Genomic DNA, 21,996 nt, shown 5'->3' on the forward strand with positions numbered 1-21,996 from the left:
TACTTGGTGATAAATGCCTGGTCCTCACTTTCTTGGACCCTGCGTGTTGAGTATCCGAGTTTGACCCGAAGGTCTGGCCAAATTTAGGTACTTTTCAGAGGCTCCCACTCACCATGCCTTCCACAAGCACAGCGTCTTTCTCCTCTCTCTCCCCTTTTGTTTCCTTACAACTCCACCCTTAAAGAGGTGCTCCACTGCAAAGCACAGTGGCCACATTGATTTAAAGCTGAGACAGAAGGCTTCTTCTAAATACTTTCTGTTGTCCATTCTGCCTGTGAGTGGCACTATAGCTGTCTACTCACCCCCATCACTTGACCCAGGCTGTAATGACCTCTGATGTCCGGAGATGTCACGTCAAGTTGACCCAGCAACACCGAGGAGGGACCCAGTCTCCTGAGTGACTGGGCTATGGGCAGAGTTTCATTGCACGTCACAACCCATCATCTAGCGTGTTCTCTCCTTCATAGCAGAGCGTCGCAAGTGTCGCACCTACGGACATGGGGTACTCGGTTCCGAGCAGTATAGGTCTTGGGGAAGTTATGGTGGTGGCCGTTAACCGGTTCCGTGCCCTGGGCCCTTTTTGTAATGGGGATATTTACAGGGGAGAATAAGATAATGTTCACTTGTGACGCCACTTGCGGAGTTGCAGCTAAGTGTAGGGAGCCGCCGCTGTAGAATGTCTCTACTGGGGCTGATAGTATTTGCAGCTAGAATAGTAGAACCTCCGCAAGTAGGGTATTACCCCAGACAATATATGGTGTAGTGGGCGTCGAAAGAAGGTAGTCCACACAGAGGTTTAGTGCAACTGGCTTACTCACTGCTGGTAGATGTTGACTGGTTGCCCGAGGCCGGCTGGTTTTGCCTCCAGGTCCCCTTCGTCCAAGTGCCAGTTTGGTTCTTTGGTACAGTACAGACCAAAAGTTTGGACACACCTCTTAATTCAAAGAGTTTTCTTTATTTTCAGGACTCTAAAAATTGTAGATTCACATTTAAGGCATCAAAACTATGAATTAAAACATGTGGAATGAAATACTTAAAAAAGTAAGAAACTACTGAAAATATGTCTTATATTCTAGGTTCTGCAAAGTAGCCACCTTTTGCTTTAATTACTGCTTTGCACACTCTTGGCATTCTCTTGATGAGCTTCAAGAGGTAGTCACCGGAAATGGTTTTCCAACAGTCTTGAAGGAGTTCCCAGAGATGCTTAGCACTTGTTGGCCATTTTGCCTTCACTCCGCGGTCCAGCTCACCCCAAACCATCTCGATTGGGTTCAGGTCTGGTGACTGTAGAGGCCAGGTCATCTGGCGTAGCACCCCATCACTCTCCTTCTTAGTCAAATAGCCCTTACACAGCCTGGAGGTGTGTTTGGGGTCAATGTCCTGTTGAAAAATAAATGATGGTCCAACTAAACGCAAACCGGATAGAATAGCATGCCGCTGCAAGATGCTGTGGTAGCCATGCTGGTTCTGTATGCCTTCAATTTTGAATAAATCCCCAACAGTGTCACCAGCAAGGTACCCCCACACCATCACACCTCCTCCTCCATGCTTCACGGTGGGAACCAGCCATGTAGAGTCCATCCGTTCACTTTTTCTACAAAGACACGGTGGTTGGATCCAAAAATCTCAAATTTGGACTCATCAGACCAAAGCACAGATTTCCACTGGTCTAATGTCCATTCCTTGTGTTCTTTAGCCCAAACAAGTCTCTTCTGCTTGTTGCCTGTCCTTAGCAGTGATTTCCTAGCAGATATTTTACCAAGAAGGCCTGCTGCACAAAGTCTCCTCTTAACAGTTGTTCTAGAGATGAGAAGGTGTGTCCAAACTTTTAGGTTTTTGTTGGTACCGGCACAGGGGTTCTGGGTCCAAAGGGGGTAGGGATAGAGATGCAGAACCTTGTAGCACCCTGATGGCTTAAGGGCGCTACACACGCAGGAGCGATACTGGGCGGTGATGTACAGTGAAACTCCGCAGAAAGGACAACAGAAGGTATTTAGAAAAAGCCTTCTGTCACAGTTTTACATCGATATGGTCACTATGTTTTGTAGTGGACCACCCCTTTAAGGGATGTACAAATCTTCCCTCCTAATACTAACGGAGATCACCAAGGAAGTGGTCACCCACACTGTGGCCACCAAGTGGCCACATCAGACATTACAGAAAAGAACTTCTACAAAGTCTATAGTGTCTCCGAATATGGGGGTGTCATATCCCCAGACCCCCTTAAACTTGCGCCTCGCTGATAAATGAAAGATGCTAAGGAAGTTTTTATTACAACGCACTGTGTCTTCCCAGAGCGTAACAATAAGGTGGAGCAAACCTTCCAAAATTTGATCTTCGCAGATTCGCTCAATACCGGGGAAGGGAAATTTGATTTTAATCAAAGAATATTTTCTCAGGAAGTCTCCAGCCCACTCTTCCGACTACTCCACTTTCTTGTTCTTAGTTGTCCTCTATCACTTGGGGCGCGACATGTCATTGAGGGCAAAAACCCAACTCACAAAAAGTTCAGGATATTTGTTTTTTGGGTGAACTTTATGGAAAGTGTAAAACGTTCACGCTACAGTGATATTTTATGACAGTAGGGTATATAAGTAGAAGCGTACAAGCCGGGCCGGCCTGAGGATAAATGGCGCCCTGTACCAATGTGCCCTCTGGTGCACCCACTCGATTGTTTACTCAGAACACGAGTGGGCATGTTTGTAAATAATCTGTACACGGTTCACTTCACTTACGGCTTCTGATGAATCTGCCAAGAGCTGAATGTGGGAGGTGACAAGTATCAGACCCAAAAACAGTCCGACGACCTATCCAAAATATAAGAAAACACCATCAATACCCTGTTGTGTAAATACAAATACTATTAACCTGTAAATATGAGGTTAATAGCATCCTGGAGCTGCACTGAGAGCCCTGCTGCAGGGAGGAAATAAACTTCATTCCTCCCAGCAGCCTCAGGCTTTCAGTCATAGAGGTGTGGCCAGCGCTGCTTCAGTCACTGCTGTAAGTGTGGCGCCCCTGCGGCTTCCGTCGCCACAGAGACATTGCACCTCAGCCAGAGGTGTGATGTCCCATCCTAGGTAAGGACAAGGGTACATATCGGTTCACAGGCAAATCTGCACAAACACTCATTGCTAGGCACATACAGGGACCAGAGATAGTGGCAGCTACCCCCGTGCTGTAGTCAGGGGGGCCGTAAGACCCATCTCTCCTTCCATGGGGTGGGGGCCTAGCAACAAGGAAAGTGGGAGGAGCCAACTAAAAAGTGAGAGTAGAAACAGGAAGTTCTAGGTAGTCAGTCTGCGTGAGGCAGAGGAGGAGAGTGGTAGTGGGTTGAGACAGTGAAGAGAGAGAAGTTTCCTGGTGGAGACCCTGGGGCCCAGCTAGGCCCAGGTGACACCACAGACAGAGAAGAGAGGATCCCAGGGCCACGGAAGGGCATATTTGCTCGTGGCCTGTTCCACAGGAAGATCGGGTGGAGGGATCTGGCTGCATTCAGGGACGGTCCCTAGACTGAAGGAAGCAAGACAATTCCTCAAGTAACACCGAAGGCCCGGGGTGGTTTCAAGTGCCCAGGGCCACAACCTGCCGTAGATCCCCTGGGAAGAGGGCAAGATTTCATTCAGGCAAGCCCCCTTGACCAGATTCTATGGTAGAGGCCAAGACAAGTTCATCTATCAAAGTCAAGGCTGTGAAGCCAAGGAAAGAGACATAAAAGTGGTGCACCGGTATTAACCCCAAGAGTTACCTGGGATCGGCGGAATTCCAGCACTCCAACGGCAACCAGCCTGCTGCAGCCCTGGCCACAGTGAGTAAAGACCTTGAAACTGCAACTCCTGGTGTCGCTTCCCTTATTCTGCCCTGCACCGCATCATTCACAAAACACCATAGACTCTTACAAGCACCGACGGTTGCGCCGGGGTACCCGCTCCACCTGTGGGGAGCAGAAGCATCCCAGCTGCCATAACATCAGCCCCGGGGGCCCTATCCAGCAGCAGCGGCTCCATAGCCACAATCCACAGGTGGCGTCACGAATCTTCCATAAACTTTATTATAATCACCACCCCCACAGCCGCCATATTAATTGACCCCGTCAGGGTCAAGGAGTCGGGCCCTGCCACCGCTGACTACCCCCAGACTAGTCCGGCCCAACACCGGGTCACCCAGAGCCCTGGGGTGGGCGAGTCATAACCACGCCCCCATCACTGACTGACAGCCTCCTTTAATGCTGGACTGGCTGTCAGTCAGTGCTTAGGGCATGGTTACAGCTGCAGCCGTAATTTCCTCCTGGGCAGCATCAGAACACTATTGGGCTATGTTCACATGTTGCATTTTTGCTGCATTTTTTGCTGCATTTTCTACATTGGTTTTATGCAAATACAAAGCTGCTTTTACTATGAGATTCCAGGAATCTCCTGCACACACACTTGATTTTTTTCATGACTGAAATAGAAAACTTGTGATTTTGAACAAAGAAGCTACGTGTCAATTCTTTCAGCTTTTTTAGCTGCTTTTTTTCACCATTGAAAGCATAGACAGTGAAAAAACAGCTGCGTTTTTGCTGTGTTTTTTACTGCATTTTTGCTGCGTTTTTTCGGCTTTTGTGGTGAATGAAAATAGCTTTATTTAACTCTGTACTGCAGACAAATGTCACCAAAGACGGAGAAAAAAAATTGCAGTAAAAAAAAAAGCAGCAAAATAGCAAAAAACGCAGTTTTTTTTACTGCAAAGAGATCAAGTTTTGCTGCAGAAAAAAATGCAACTTGTGAACATATTTACAGGTTGTGTTTTTAAACATGACAGGTTCCCTTTAATTGTACATCAATATACAGACATCATCATCACTGTCCCCATTGGTGCTCACAACCTACATTCCCTATCAGTCTTTGGAGTCTGGGAGGAAACCAGAGAAAACCCATACACATACAAGGAGAACATACAAACACCCTGAAGATGTGCTTGGTGAGATTTGAACTCAGGATATCAGTGCTTAAAAGCAACAGTGCTAAGCACTGAGCCACCATACAGTCCTAACCCCTGAGCCACCATATAGTGCTAACCATTGAGACACCAACCAACACTAACCACTGAGCCACCACACAGTGCTAACCACTGAGTCGCCATATAGTGCTAACCACCGAGCCACCATACAGTGCTAGCCACTGAGCCACCATACAGTGCTAACCACTGAGCCACCATGCAGTGCTAACCATTGAGCCACCATACAGTGGTAACCACTGAGCCACCATACAGTACTAACCACTGAGACAGCATGCAGTCCTAACCCCTGAGCCACCATATAGTGCTAACTATTGAGCCACCAACCAACACTAACCACTGAGCCACCATACACTGCTATCCACTCAGGAAACCAGAGAAACCCTACACAAACACGAGGAGAACATACAAACACCCTGTAGATGTGCTTGGTGGGATGTGAACTCTGGATACCAGTGCTTAAAAGCAACAGTGCTAACCACTAAGTTAAAATACAGTTCTAACCACTGAGCTACCATACAGTGCTATGCACTGAGTCACCATACAGTACTAACCACTGAGTCAACATACAGTGCTAACCAATGAGCCACTGTACAGTGCTAACCACTGAGCCATCATACAGTGCTATCCACTCAGAAAACCAGAGAAAACCTTTACAAACACAGAGAGAACATACAAGCACCCTGTAGATATGCTTGGTGGGATTTGAACTCAGTACACCAGTGTTAAAAGCAACAGTGCTAACCACTGAGCCACCACACAGGACTAACCACTGAGCCACCAGGATGCAATCGATCTCAAGAACGAGATCCTCTGCTGCTGTCAGTGAGCCATAGAAATTAGTGAAAAATTCCGCCCAGCTCTCCACTGCCAGAGCCGCTTATCAGGGCCCTTTTGTTGTAGGGTGATGCAGATCCCATTGGTGGGACCACATTTATGGCATTTCTTGTGGATACGCCAAAAATGTAGGCAACCAAAATACCCTTTTAGGCTTCTTGATTCTTACATGCTACGGATAAGAACATACAAAACTGCTAAAAAGGATAACAGCTGGGTGTCAACCCCAAGTTTAGGTCAATACTGTTTACTCAAATGCTGCATCTCAACCAACCTTGCTTGAAATGCCTGCTGAGATGTTGTATCTAAGCATATCATGTGTACTGTCTGCTGAACTCCATATGTAAGCCTATATGTTCTCCGCTATGTGTAACATGCAGTAATTATTACAATGCCCAGAACAAAATAATGTGAACATACGACCGATTGTACTTTATACTTCAATAGCACGGTATCACAGTGCACAGTAACATTGACGTCTTCCCCCTCAGGAGACCAGAGCAGAAAAGAGTTGTTTATGTAATTTATGTACATGCAGAAACATGCCGCCCCCCTTGCTGAGGAGGGGGAGTTGGCAAAGAGAGTTAGGAAGACGTGACAAAGCCCTGATGTGTCGGGACAGCGGGACTGAGCCTTGAGATCGGGACAGTCCCACTCAATCCGGGACGGTTAGGAGCTATGTTTAAAAGCATGTGCTGGCCCACGTCTACTACAGCAACACGTGATCAAGTGGATGTAAACAGCTGCTTGGGGACCAGCCCAGAGGACATATGCCCCTTTCCCCTCCCCGGCCCAGCCCACCTCTGGTTCCTGGTGGTGTACAAGTGCCAGGAAGCCAATCTGCACCAAATAAATGGGGAGGTAATGGACATTTTCATAGGGAAAGGAGTATTAGTAGTGAGTTTGCACAGAATGGGCGTCTTCCCCATAACACCCTCCTAATCTAAGCACTCATCCTCCAGCTATGCACAAGTCGGAGAGTAAACATGGACTGCAATCAGCTATTTTGCTGAACCGTATAGAAGAAAAGGCAGATGACAAAAAGTAACAGAAGCACCAAGAGAAACTGTGAAAAGACATCACTTTGCAGATCTCTAAGTTTGCGGAGTTAGATCTAGCACAAACAAATAAGGCAATGCAGAGTATTATGAGGCTTTCCACGGCCCATTAAGAGCTTACGGCGATGTTGTCAGACAAGTGAAGCCAAAGCAATCGAAATATGGACTGAATTTCCCACTGACTAATGTATAAAATCCTGGGAGGAATCCTGAACAAGAACCTTGAGTGCTGGAGACCGCACTCGATATACTCCGAGTATGTATATGTGGGAGATATAAGGCTGAACGGCGTGCAGATGTGGTTCTGGTTTCTTTTGTCCTCCATGACTTCCTATCCTGTCGACTGTCAGTCATTATGTCTTTGTTTGCACAGTTTCTGTTTATTTGTCCTCAATGTTGATGATGCCTGCAATCGAAACGGATGAAGAGTGTTAAACGTCAGCATGGGTCAGTTGGTGCCAGGAGGCAGAGTTGAGGACATGCTGGAGAGGTGTTGGCAGAGAGAGGTGGACATGCTGGAGAGGTGTGGACAGAGAGAGGTGGACATGCAGGAGAGGTGTTGACAGAGAGAGGTGGACATGCTGGAGAGGTGTGGATGTCGCGGGCGGAGGAGGGGACGCCGCGCTCTCGCACTGCTCGGGTCCGGCTGCCGCGGCCTGCCGCTGCTCGGTGGCTCGAGCGATGGGCCGGATCCCGGGGACTCGAGCGGCGCTCCTCGCCCGTGAGTGAAAAGGGGAATTGGTGTTTTGGGATAGTTTATTGTCCGTGACGCCACCCATGGTTGTGGTGATTTGTTAACACCACCGCTGCTCTGTATGGGAAGCCCGGGGGTCATGGTATGGAGCAGCCAGTTGTTGTGTTGCCCCTCCGTGGGTAGGGGTTGGTGATCTCGGGGCCCAGTGATGGGGTGTTGGATGGTGGACAGGCGGGCTATGGGGCCTGTGGAGGTGCAGGGGCGCAGGGGCAGCGCTGTGCCGCACGGCACGGAGGTACTCACTCAGCCAGTAAACACGACACAGTTCTCGGTAAACAAACGGCTGGTTGGACGGGTCCCTCGGACAGTTCACGGTGTTGATGTTCCCTGCAGTTAGCGGTGACGGTCTCTTCCCTGTACCTATGAAAGTCTCTTTGGTAGCGATGGGTTCCCACCGGTTACCCACTCCTCGGCTTCAAGCTGGGCCGAAGGAGCTCTACTCTTGCCCGCAGGCGCTGGCCCTGGGAAACTGGTGCCTTGGCGGTGGCGGTGTCTCCCCTTATCGGTCGGACTGTTGCTTTCAATCGGGACTTGGTTGTTAGGAGACAGACGTCCCCTTCACTGACGGATTTGGCAAATTATGGCGACTCCTAGCCTTGCCGGGATCCGAAAGGCCCCTGCCCTGGTGCTGACTGTTCTTCGTATACTGCTCCGGTACCGCCGGGTCACCACCCGTCCGCGGTCCTTCCAGCAACCTCCGAGCAGTCCCCCTGCAGACTATCACCGCCGTCTGCTGACCTTGCTGTCACAGTCCGGGGCACACACCCGGACCAACTTCAGGCTTTACTACTGTCACTTTTCTGTCACTTCAGCTCTCCTCCTTTACCACTTCACTGTTTTACTCCTTACTCCTCCACTTCCCTAGCTTAACTCCCTTCTTCTTCCTGTCCAAACTCTATCTGCCTGGTTCCTCCCGCCTCCAGGGCTGTGTACTCCTCGGTGGGCGGAGCCAACCGTCTGGCCCACCCCCTGGTGTGGACACCAGCCCCTGGAGGAAGGCAAGAAGGATTTTGGGTTAGCTTGGTGTTCCTGCAGGGAATGTGGGGTGCATGTGATGTTGTGACCTGTGACCCCTGGCTTGCCCAGGGCGTCACATGGACAGAGAGAGGTGGACATGCTGGAGAGGTGTGGACAGAGAGAGGTGGACATGCTGGAGAGGTGTGGACAGAGAGAGGTGGACATGCTGGGGAGGTGTGGGCAGAGAGAGGAGGACATGCGGGAGAGGTGTGTACAGAGAGATGAGAAAATGCTGCAGACGTGTGGGCAGAGAGAGGAGGACTTGCTGGAGATGTGTGGGCAGATAGAGGAGGACATGCGGGAGAGGTGTGGACAGAGAGAGGAGGACTTGCTGGAGAGGTATGGGCAGAGAGAGGAGGACATGCTGGAGAGGTGTGGACAGAGAGAGGAGGACATGCTGGAGAGGTATGGGGAGAGAGAGGAGGACATGCTGGAGAGTTGTGGGCAGAGAGAGGAGGACATGCTGGGGAGGTGGGGGCAGAGAGAGGAGAACATGCTGGAGAGCTGTGGACAGAGAGAGGAGAACATGCTGGAGAGCTGTGGACAGAGAGAGGAGAACATGCTGGAGAGCTGTGGACTGAGAGTGAAGGACATGCTGGAGATGTGTGGACAGAGAGAGGAGAACATGCTGGAGATGTGTGTACAGAGAGAGGAGGACATGCTGGAGAGGTGTGGACAGAGTGAGGAGAATGGATTGGAGAGGTGTGGACAGAGAGAGGAGGACATGCTGGAGAGGTGTGGACAGAGAGAAGAGAATATGCTGAAGAGGTGTGGACAGAGAGAGATGGACACGCTGGAGAGGTGTGGACAGAGAGGAGGACATACTGGAGATGTGTGGACAGAGAGGAGGACATGCTGGAGATGTGTGGACAGAGAGAGGAGGACATGCTGGAGATGTGTGGACAGAGAGAGGAGGACATGCTGGAGATGTGTGGACAGAGAGAGGAGGACATGCTGGAGATGTGTGGACAGAGAGAGGAGGACATGCTGGAGATGTGTGGACAGAGAGAGGAGGACATGCTGGAGATGTGTGGACAGAGAGAGGAGGACATGCTGGAGATGTGTGGACAGAGAGAGGAGGACATGCTGGAGATGTGTGGACAGAGAGAGGAGGACATGCTGGAGATGTGTGGACAGAGAGGAGGACATACTAGAGATGTGTGGATAGAGAAAGGAGGACATGCTGGAGAGTTGTGGGCAGAGAAAGGAGAACATGCTGGAGAGGTGTGGACAAATAGAGAAGGACATGCTGGAGAGGTGTTGACAGAGAAAGGACATGCTGGAGAGGTGTTGACAGAGAAAGGACATGCTGGAGAGGTGTTGACGGAGAAAGGACATGCTGGAGAGGTGTGGACAGAGAAAGGACATGCTGGAGATGTGTGGACAGAGAGAGAAGGAAATGCTGGAGAGGTGTGGACAGAGAGAGGAGGACATGCTGGAGAGGTGTGGGCAGAGAGAGAAGGACATGCTGGAAAGGTGTGGACAGGAAGAGGAGAATATGCTGAAGAGGTGTGGACAGAGAGAAGGACATGCTGGAAAGGTGTGGGCAGAGAGAGGAGGACATGCTGGAGATGTGTGGGTAGAGAGGAGGACATGCTGGAGATGTGTGGATAGAGAAAGGAGGACATGCTGAAGAGGTGTGGGCAGAGAAAGGAGAACATGCTGGAGAGGTGTGGACAAAAAGAGAAGGACATGCTGGAGAGGTGTGGACAGAGAAAGGACATGCTGGAGAGGTGTGGACAGAGAAAGGACATGCTGGAGAGGTGCGGACAGAGAAAGGACATGCTGGAGAGGTGTGGACAGAGAGAGAAGGACATGGTGGAAAGGTGTGGACAAAAAGAGGAGGATATGCTAGTAAAGTGTGGACAGAACAATGAGGACATGCTGGAAAGGTCAGAGAGAGGAGAATGTATTGGAGTGGTTTGGACAGTGAGAGGAGGACATGCTGGAAAGGTGTGGACAGAGAGATGAGGACATGCTGGAGATGTGTGGCCAGAGAGAGGAGAATGTGCTGAAGAGATCTGGACAGTGAGAGGAGGACATGCTGGAGAGGTGTGGGCCGAGACAGTTGGACATGCTGGAAAGGTGTGGCCAGAGAGAGGAGAATGTGGTGAACAGATCTGGACAGAGAGGGGAGGACATGCTGGAAAAGTGGGGACAGACATATGAGGACATGCTGGAGAGGTGTGGACAGTGAAAGGAGGACATCCTCGAGAGGTGTGGACAGAGAGAAGAGGGCTTGCTTGAAAGGTGTGGTCATAAAAAAGAGGACATGCTGGTGAGGTGTGGACAGGGAGCAGATGATGTGCTGCAGAGGTATTGACAGAGAGAGGAGGATGTACTGGACAGAGAGATTTGTTTTGTACTGTATGTCAATTGAAAAACTTTATTAAAGGGAATATATAATAAAAAATACAGGTTTTTATTTTATATTACATGTGACTCCTGTTTGCGGTTTCTTAGTAGACACAAGTGTGACACTTAACTTTACTATGTAAATTGAGACAGAGTCTGCGGAGCCATTTCATCATCATTACAGGGTGAAACAATTGATAACAGCCAAGTTCTGCTTCTAGTGGCCTGGAAAAAAGCAGGATGATAAGGCTATGTTCACACAGGACGTTTTTGCAGCGAGTTTTCCTGACCAAAACCTGACCTTGTGGCAGGATGTCTCCTGGGAGTCATTGCGGTTTTGGTATGGTTTTTGTGGCGTTTTTTGTGGCCTTTTTACAGCGTTTTTTTCTGTGATGTCAAGACCTGCAAGGGTTCAAGAGTACCCGAGTGCTGGGCCAGTCCAGTATTGACCTGGATCCGGCACTTGGATAGTAAAAAAAAAAAAAAAGGTAGAAAGAAAGAAAAAAAAAGGAAAGGAAGTGCGCTATACTTACCAGTCTCCGGTAGATGCTAGATTGTATGGGCTCCTTCCAGGTATGACATCATTCATCGGGCCTCTATCACATGGGGGGCAGGGGGGCGAAGCATGGTTGTAGTGGAAGGGAGAAAACATCGCCAAGCTCATGAACCAAGCCGGTCATGCCCACTAACCTGGAAGGAGCCCATACATTCTAGGATCATCCGTACCTGCTCCCGCGGCCCCTCCTATGTCCGATGCCACTTATTAGTCTCATGCATATTCACTGCTCCCCCCACTTTCCCCACTGGAGTCTGTGGTTCTATCATACAGTAAAAAATAAATAAATTAAAAAAAAATGATGTAGAGTCCCCCATATTATGATACCCCGCACAAATAAAGCCCATGGCTACAGGCTGCAACCCCCAGCTCTGTGCTTTATCTTGTCTGAGTAGCAAAATAAGAGGGACCCCATGCTGATTTTTAAATTATTTAAATAAATAAAAAAAAAACAGCATGTGGTCCCCCCAATATTGATACCCAGCCAAGATAAAGTCCACAGCTGGGGGCTGGTATTATAAGGCTGGAGAGACTGAGCCTAAAAATATCAGCCAGCAGCCGCCCAGGATTGTCGCATCTATTAGATGCGACAATCCCAGCACTTTACCCGGCTCTTCCCGAATTGCCCTGGTACGGTGGCAATCGGGGTAATAAGGGGTTAATCGCAGCTCATAGCTGGCACTAAGCCCTAGATTGGTAATGGCAGGCATCTGAGACCCCAAAGTGAGAAAAAATGAACACAAACACCGAAAAAATGCTTTAGTTGAAATAAAATACAAAAAACCCTTATTTCACCACTTTATTAACCCCATAATCACACCCCTGCAGGTCCGACGTAATCCACACGAGGTCCCACGATGATTCAGCTCTGAAGATCACAGCGAGCGGCCATAGAACAGGACTGCCTGCTGTGAGCTCCAGAGAATGAATGAGCACAATCAGCGGTCACTTCACTCAGGCTATTCCCGGTTACAGCTGACGATACCTGTGACCGAGAATAGCATGAGTGAGGTGACCGGTGAACGCGCGGCTCAATCATTCCCTGTATAGATCCACAGACCAGGTCTGTGTTTGGTTGCAGTCAGATGCTGGGGGCGCGTCTGACTGTAACCAATCACAGATGAAAGCAGTGAGCGGGGAAGTGGCGGAGCCGCTGGAGGTACAGCCGCGCTGGAGATTCAGTAAATATACTGCGCCTACTCCAACCCCCCTATCCCCAGCACCATTTAAGTACTGGCCAGATACCCTGGATCAATTCCGGGCCTGACCGGGTTATTTATTAACCCAGTGAGACCTGCCAATCGAGGGTATCTGCAACGTGTCACTAGGGTGAAAACTGGAGCAAAAGCGCTGAAAAGAACTGACATTTTCATTCTTTTCAGAACGCAGCAAAACCGGAGGTGGTTCAAAAACTGTCAGGAAAAACTCCTGACGTGTTTGTGTGTGTGTGTATGAGATTTCAGAAATCTCAGATTTTGCTGCGACTGTAAAAAGCAGCGTTTTATTAGCATGGATTTGCATAAAACCAAGGCAAATCTGCAGCTAAAAAACACTGCAAAACGCTGCAAAAACACCCTGTGTGAACATAGCCTAAAGCCTAGGTCACACGTAGCGACGCAGCAGCGATCACGACGACGATCTGACCTTATCAGGATTGCTGCTGCGTCGTTACATGGTAACTGGTGAGCTGTCAAACAGGCAGATCTAACCAGTGACCAGCCCCTAGCCAGCAGCAACGCGTGGAAGCGATGCTGTGCTTGGTAACTAAGGTAAATATCGGGTAACCAAGCAAAGTGCTTCGCTTGGTTACCCGATATTTACCTTGGTTACCAGCGCACACTGCTTAGCGCTGGCTCCCTGCACTCGCAGCCAGAGTACACATCGGGATAATAAGCAAACCGCTTTGCTTATAGTTACCCGATGTATACCTTGGCTACGTATTTTACCTCAATAAAGCTTTTTCACCTTGCACTTGGGCTTTTTGGTCGTTTCTCCTTTCTCTTTGGCTACGTGTGCAGGGAGCAGGGAGCGGGCTTCAAGAAGCTGCAGTCGCTGGTAACGATGGTAAATATCGGGTAACCAAGCAAAGCCTTTGCTTGGTTACCCGATATTTACCTTGGTTACCAGCGTCCGCAGAAGCCGGCACCCTGCTCCCTGCACATTCAGTTCGTCGCTCTCTCGCTGTCACACACAGCGATGTGTGCTTCACAGCGGGAGAGCAAAAAATGGTCCAGGACATTCAGCAACAACCGGCGACCTCACAGCAGGGGCCAGGTCGTTGCTGGATGTCACACACAACGAGATCGCTAGCAAGGTCGCTGCTACGTCACAGAAAATGGTGACTTAGCAGCAACGTCGTCGTCGCTGTCATTGTGTGTGACATGACCATAACACTATAGACCCAGAGAAGGATCTGACTGCAGCTCCTGTGTTGCACTCTCTCCAGCAACAGTCACTTTTCCCTATATTGATTAGTATTTGTTACATCTCCCATAAATTAAATACCCCACTGCACTGGATGGATAAAAACATTTATTTTAATTATTTTTAATTGAAAATAAAAAGAAAAAAAAAAATAATAAACATAAATGGGACAGATTTATTAAAACAGTCAAAAACAAAAAATAAAATCTTTTCTATTCACCAGTGCAGTTTTAGAAATGAGAGATGAGCTCTGATTGGTTGAAACAGACAATAAAGACAATTTTAGATAAATCTTTTCTATAGAACTACAGCGACTAAAAAATATAAATATACCATATACTAAGGCACAGGGTTCAACGGGACTATGGTGCCTTTCTAGGCGATGACATATGACTGGCCATACACAGTATATATATAAAATAAATGTATGTATATATATATATATATATATATATATATATATATATATATATATATACACACACATATATACCGTACATGAGGCATGTATATACCGAATAGATTTTTCCGTAAATTTAAAAAAAAAAAAACAAATAAAAAAACAATTCTAGTGTCAGGTGTAAATATGATGTGACAAATAGATAAAATAATAACAATGAAAAGAAAATCATAATTTTTTTGTATGCATTGTTAACCCTTTTGGCCGTTGACCCGCGTAGTAACAGAACAGAACCTGATATTAAACCAGCGGATATGAACACGCGGATATTCCTCCTTCCACCGAATGGTTTGTGTGTTACAAAAAAAGTAGCCATGTTCATAAATTAAACATTTCATTAAAAAAAAAAAATCCTGCTGTTTTTCTGTTTAATGTCGTCCATGGAACGAGTCGGCATGCTCAAGTCTTTACATGTCTTAAAAGGTTCCTTAAAAAAAAAATGGTCTTTTTTTTATTATCCTTTATTTCGGGAGGCATCCATCAATCTGGATTTCTGCCGGCCAGCCGCCATATCGGTTATTACCGCCGGAGTGGATGGCCTGGAAGAGAAAAAAAGGAAATAGAAGTATAAAATAGAGGAAAAGAAAAACAAATATGTAAAAATAAACAACAAAAAAACATAATAAATCAGTTACATAAAAATCCATTCATTACCAATAATATACTAAAAATAAAATTCCTAATGGGCTAAAATGATGAAAAACACTGCGATTCCGTCATTGACAATGGTACAAATTATTTATTTTTTACTTTTTTTTATGGTGTGTTGAATTGTTTTTTTTTATTTTTTTTTTTTTATTTTAGTCTTTTATTTTATTATTTTAACATTTTTACTTTTTTCTTACATTTTGCCTGTTTTTAGTCCCCTGAGGGACTTGTACCTATGACTTGTTTGATTGCTTGTTCTATATACCCCGGGATTGAAGCATATGGTCAAAATATGATCTCCTATGAAGCAAAGACTAGGTACCGCGATGGGCATCTTCAAAAGGCCCATAGCTGCAATGTTAGCACGTTGGCTCCCGCGATTGTGCGGCACCACTTAGCATTATGATCCATTTAAATATCACTGTCAGAAATTAACAGCAGCATCTACATGGTATATTCTACTTTTTACATTTTTTGTTTTTTTTATGGGGTGTTTGAATTTTTTTTCAATTTTTTTAGTTTTTTATATTTTTAAAATTTTTACTTTTTTCTTACATTTTGCCTGTTTTTAGTCCCCTGAGGGACTTGTACCTATGACTTGTTTGATTGCTTGTTCTATATACCCCGGGATTGCAGTATATGGTGAAAATATGATCTCCTATGAAGCAAAGACTAGGTACCGCAATGGGCATCTTCAAAAGGCCCATAGCTGCAATGTTAGCATGTTGGCACCCGCGATTGTGCGGCACCACTTAGCATTATGATTTATTTAAATATCACTGTCAGAAATTAACAACAGCATCTAAATGGTTAAATACAGCACTGATTGTTAAAAGTAGATGCTGGCTGTATAACACAGCCGGCACCTGCCTTGTATAGAGAAGGCTCAGTTCCTAATTCATCTCCATACAGGCAGGCTTGTCCAGTTACACAACTATATGTCCATTAATCCTAAAAATTGTGCCCTCTCATCAATGGTGCCCTAGTCAGCTGCCTACCACTCATTTTGACTGTAACCCCACAAAAACGATGTCGGTCACTTATAAATGACGGACCATATGCTCAGGGCTGAAGTTACTGCGAAAGGCCTGTACATTTTTACATAATGGTTTTGTATAGTAGTGCGCCCTCTAGTGTGCGGGAGAGAGGCTACATCCAGATGTTACTGTAAAAAACAATTCTCTGCTAAATCTATTGCTCCCTGTTATCAGGCATTTCAGCATAGTGCAATGAGAACTTTTTGTTTTGTTTTTTTTAATTTTACCTTTTCTCTTTCTACATTATCAGGGATTGTGACTCCTTTCCCAGTCAGGAAAACCCACTGTGAGCGGAACTTTAGATTTCGTATTTCTTTGCTGCCAAGATCTTCAAACACCTTTTTGCCGGCGTCAGATAATCTGCAAATAGAAAAATAGGATTTAACTCATTGTTGTTATACAGTTCTTATAGTAGAGACACACTTCTTTTGGTGTAAATTTAACTGTTCTATATACAATGGATAACACAGGATCCACCATTCACAATAGGTGATATCACAGCTCACCTTCTCTTCCTCCAGTACAATGACTGATAACACCTTTCTATACAGTACATGACACAGGATCCAATATCCGCAATAGGTAATATCACAGCTCATCTCCTTTTCTTCCTGTACAATGATTGATAATACCTCTATATGCAGTAGATAACACAGGATCCACCATTCACAATAGGAGATATCATAGCTCGCATCCTCCTCCTCTTGTATAATGACCAATAACATCTCTATATACAGTAGATAACACAGGATCCACCATTCACAATAGGTGATGTCACAGCTCACCTCCTTCTCTTCCTGTACAATGACTTATAACACCTCTATATGCAGTAGATAACTCAGGATCTGCTATTCACAATAGGAGATATCACAGCTCACCTCATCCTCCTCTTGTACAATGACCGATAACACCTCTCTATACAGTAGATAACACAGGATCCACCATTCACAATAGGTAATATCACAGCTCACCTCCTCCTCCTCTTGTATAATGATCACTAAGACCTCTACATACAGTAAATAACTCAGGATCCACCATTCACAATAGGTGATATCACAGCTTACCTCCTCTTTTTCCTATACAATGATTGATAACACCTCTGTACAGTAGATAACACAGGATCCATCATTCACAATAGGTGATGTCACAGCTCACCTCCTCTTCCTCCTGTACAATCACTGATAACACCTCCATATACTGTAGATAACACAGGAGCCATCATTCACAATAGGTGATGTCACAGCTCACCTTCTCCCCCTCTAGTACAATGACTGATAACACCTCTATATACAGTAGATAACACAGGATCCACCATTTACAATAGGTGATATCACAGCTCACCTCCTCCCCCTCCAGTACAATGACTGATAACACCTCTATATACAGTAGATAACACAGGATCAACCATTTACAATAGGTGATATCACAGCTCACCTCCTCCCCCTCCAGTACAATGACTGTTTACACCTCTATATACAGTAGGTAACACAGGATTGTAACAAACCCTCAGCTGTTAAATACATATAAAAGGTTTTTTTAGTATCTGGATATAAGCAATAACTTTCCATTCTCTGAGAGCAAGCAGAAATCTGGAAAAGGGTAAGAAACCAATTTGTAGAAGGGCAGATTCACCATTGTTTTTGCACCTTTTTTGTCTCGTTTTGTGCTTGTTTTTTTGTTTGCACCATATTCATCTTTACATTTGCTTCTTTTTTTTTTAGATCAAATTTTTTTTAATGTTCTTGTCTTTTTTTTTCCTGTTTGCCATTGCGGGTGAGGTTTGAGTTTTGTCTCATTCATCACTTGCAACTTTTTGAAAACTCACAATTTTTTTTTGTAATCAGTCCTCCCTGATTCTATGGATGCCACATTAATTAGTGCAATTTTTATGACATTTTGCTGTAAAAAAAAAAAAAAAAAAAAAAATGCGCAAAAAGTGAAAAGACAAAAATAAAGAATTTTGAACAAAAATTCACAAATTGCCTGCGCCATTTTGAAGCGTTTGGTGCAAAAAATGGCAACGAAAAAGCCCCAAAACCCTCCACAAATAAAATGTATTAGGAGGTTGCAGTGCACTTTTGTTCTTTACTTTAAATCCTTCCCTATATTAATATAATTAATCTTACTTAGACATGGCATCGTCAAAACTGGAAACAAGGATGATGCATCCGTTGGGGATCTTGTTCAGAAACTCTACCATTGGTCCAGAAAAGTCTGAAAAGAAGCAGAAAATGTGGTGAGAGCCAGAAGGATGGATAAAGCAGACAAAGGGGGAACATTTTGGAATGATTGTAGTACCGGCTCTTTCCACTAGAGGTCACTGTACACACACATCTGTAACAATAACGTTGCGCGCTCAGACGTTACCGGCAATTTTTTTGGCAGTCATCGTGAATTGGGATCAAAATGTGAAATTTGTGGAATTCTTTTCGTGATTCAGTGGAAGTCCTAAAAAAAAAGTGTCACAACCCTAAGGGTATGTTCACATGACGCACATGACGTCTGTTTTCTGAGCATTCCGTCTGGAATTTGAGTGAAAAAGGGGTAAAAAAGTAAAAAAAAGGATGAACATGTGCACAACAACGTGAAGGAGCTAAAAGAAGTGACCGGTCCAATCTCCCCGAGGCTTCGGATTGAATTTCATCACTATTTCATAGATGGAACGTAAAGAAAAGATGTCCGAAAAAACTGTACAGAAAAACTCATCTAACAGACGTCGCGTCCTCTAGAATAACACTGGTGTTTTTACAAAATACGTCTAAATGACAGCACCCGGCTCATACAGAGGCGCTGGAGAGCCTACCTCCTTCATACATGTCAAATGTCTTGCTGTCCGTCATCTTCATGGTCTCGCCTACAAGAAAACAAAAGAACAATAAGAAGACGATGACATGGACGACCTTCACTGTAAACACACGTCTGCGGTAAATGCACTAAATGAAAAAGATGGAGACGTCAATAAAGAAGGAATATATGTCAGGGGCATACCTGAGGAGGGGGCACCTGGGGGACAGAGACTAAAGAGGGCACCTGAGGAAGGGGACGTAAGAAGGCACCTGGTGACGAGACAGTAAAGAGGGCACCTGGGGAACAAACAGGAAAGAGGGCACCTGAGGAAAGGGATGTAAGATGGCCCCCGGGGAACAAACAGGAAAGAAGGCATCTGGGGAAGAGACAGAAAAGAGGGCACATGGGAAATAGATAGAATAGAGGTCATCTGGGGACCAGACAGAAAAGAGGGCACCTGGGGACCAGACAGAAAAGAGGGCACCTGGGGAACAGACAGGAAAGAGGGCACATGGGGATCAGACAGAAAAGAGGACACCTGGGGACCAGACAGAAAAGAGGACACCTGGGGACCAGACAGAAAAGAGGGCACCTGGGGACCAGACAGAAAAGAGGGCACATGGGGATCAGACAGAAAAGAGGACACCTGGGGACCAGACAGAAAAGAGGGCACATGGGGATCAGACAGAAAAGAGGACACCTGGGGACCAGACAGAAAAGAGGACACCTGGGGACCAGACAGAAAAGAGGGCACCTGGGGACCAGACAGAAAAGAGGGCACCTGGGGATCAGACAGAAAAGAGGGCACCTGGGGACCAGACAGAAAAGAGGACACCTGGGGACCAGACAGAAAAGAGGGCACCTGGGGACCAGACAGAAAAGAGGGCACCTGGGGAACAGACAGGAAAGAGGGCACATGGGGATCAGACAGAAAAGAGGACACCTGGGGACCAGACAGAAAAGAGGGCACCTGGGGAACAGACAGAAAAGAGGGCACCTGGGGACCAGACAGAAAAGAGGGCACCTGGGGAACAGACAGAAAAGAGGGCACCTGGGGACCAGACAGAAAAGAGGGCACCTGGGGAACAGACAGGAAAGAGGGCACCTGGGGACCAGACAGAAAAGAGGGCACCTGGGGAACAGACAGAAAAGAGGGCACCTGGGGAACAGACAGGAAAGAGGGCACCTGGGGACCAGACAGGAAAGAGGGCACCTGGGGACCAGACAGAAAAGAGGGCACCTGGGGAACAGACAGGAAAGAGGGCACCTGGGGACCAGACAGAAAAGAGGGCACCTGGGGACCAGACAGAAAAGAGGGCACCTGGGGACCAGACAGAAAAGAGGGCACCTGGGGAACAGACAGGAAAGAGGGCACCTGGGGATCAGACAGAAAAGAGGGCACCTGGGGACCAGACAGAAAAGAGGGCACCTGAGGAACAGACAGGAAAGAGGGCACCTGGGGATCAGACAGTAAAGAGGGCACCTGGGGAATAGACAGAAAAGAGGGCACCTGGGGACCAGACAGAAAAGAGGACACCTGGGGACCAGACAGAAAAGAGGGCACCTGGGGACCAGACAGAAAAGAGGGTACCTGGGGATCAGACAGAAAAGAGGACACCTGGGGATCAGACAGAAAAGAGGACACCTGGGGACCAGACAGAAAAGAGGACACATGGGGACCAGACAGAAAAGAGGGCACCTGGGGACCAGACAGAAAAGAGGGCACCTGGGGATCAGACAGAAAAGAGGACACCTGGGGACCAGACAGAAAAGAGGGCACCTGGGGACCAGACAGAAAAGAGGGCACCTGGGGAACAGACAGAAAAGAGGGCACCTGGGGAACAGACAGGAAAGAGGGCACCTGGGGACCAGACAGAAAAGAGGGCACCTGGGAAACAGACAGGAAAGAGGGCACCTGGGGACCAGACAGAAAAGAGGGCACCTGGGGAACAGACAGGAAAGAGGGCACCTGGGAAACAGACAGAAAAGAGGGCACCTGGGGAACAGACAGGAAAGAGGGCACCTGGGGACCAGACAGAAAAGAGGGCACCTGGGAAACAGACAGGAAAGAGGGCACCTGGGAAACAGACAGGAAAGAGGGCACCTGGGAAACAGACAGGAAAGAGGGCACCTGGGGAACAGACAGAAAAGAGGGCACCTGGGGAGCAGACAGTAAAGAGGGCACCTGGGGTACAGACAGTAAAGAGGGCACCTGGGGAACAGAAAAAAAAGAGGGCACTTGGGAACAGAGAGTAACTAAAGAGGGAACTTGTGGTAAGGAAAGTAATGAGAGTACCTGAGGAACAAACAGTAAAGAGGGCACTTGGGGTGCAAACAGTAAAGTCAGCACATGGGGTAAAAACAGCAAAGAGGACACCTGGAAAAGATACTAAAAGGGGCACCTGTAAAACACGTTAAAGGAGGAATGTGTGACAGGGATTAAATAGGGTACTTGAGGAAAAGGCTAAATTGAACACCAAGGCAAGGTAATGAGGAGGTCATCTGAAGGAAACGCACTGATGTGGATCCATGAGGCAGATATGAAAGAGGGCACGTGGGAAAGGGACAGAAAGGGATAACTGCAGTACTAAACGGATGGCCATAAATTAGAGGGGGCACATGGAGTAGAAGTGTCACGCCCTGGACTATCAGGTCATCACAGGGTATGGTGCAATCTGCCCTTCTGTGCAATATCCACCTCCTCCTTGATTATGGGTTCCCAACCAAAGGTGTTGCCAACAGCAGCTAATTAAAATCCTAGGAACACTCTGCACCACACCTACCAGACACACCAGTGGACGGCCTGAGTGGAATAGGGTCGCCCACTGGGGGGGGTGTCGCCCAGGGATAGGGGCTACTCAGAACCGAGCCAATGGGGTCACTTCTAGAGGTATCACGGTGGCGTGACCCGGTCTGTGATCCCAGGCTCCACAACAAAAGGAGAATATGTAAAGGGAGATTGTCTGTGACGCCACCCGTGGATTGCGGTGATGAGATGGTGGCACCACCGCTGCCTCTGCGGACCGTGCCCGGGACTGATGGTGTGGGGGCAGCAAGGTGGGATC

The 21,996-nt window shown here is 47.1% G+C and overlaps 1 protein-coding gene across 2 annotated transcripts in view; it reads right to left on the reverse strand.

Annotated features, from left to right (window-relative positions):
- Positions 1-14,090: 14,090 nt before the first annotated feature.
- FAM3B (FAM3 metabolism regulating signaling molecule B) overlaps positions 14,091-21,996 on the reverse strand; it is a 105,063-nt gene continuing 97,157 nt past the window's right edge. For both annotated transcript variants that reach the window (XM_075332898.1, XM_075332897.1), the window contains exons 5-8: positions 18,948-18,998; positions 18,271-18,358; positions 16,372-16,504; positions 14,091-14,998 (exon numbers count right to left, since the gene is read on the reverse strand). In XM_075332898.1, the coding sequence (XP_075189013.1) occupies positions 14,921-14,998; positions 16,372-16,504; positions 18,271-18,358; positions 18,948-18,998 (350 nt within the window). In that variant the 3' untranslated portion in view covers positions 14,091-14,920. The remainder of the gene's footprint in view (positions 14,999-16,371; positions 16,505-18,270; positions 18,359-18,947; positions 18,999-21,996) is intronic.

This window comes from Anomaloglossus baeobatrachus, chromosome 2 (assembly GCF_048569485.1).
Source record: "Anomaloglossus baeobatrachus isolate aAnoBae1 chromosome 2, aAnoBae1.hap1, whole genome shotgun sequence".
Taxonomy (NCBI): Eukaryota; Metazoa; Chordata; class Amphibia; order Anura; family Aromobatidae; genus Anomaloglossus; species Anomaloglossus baeobatrachus.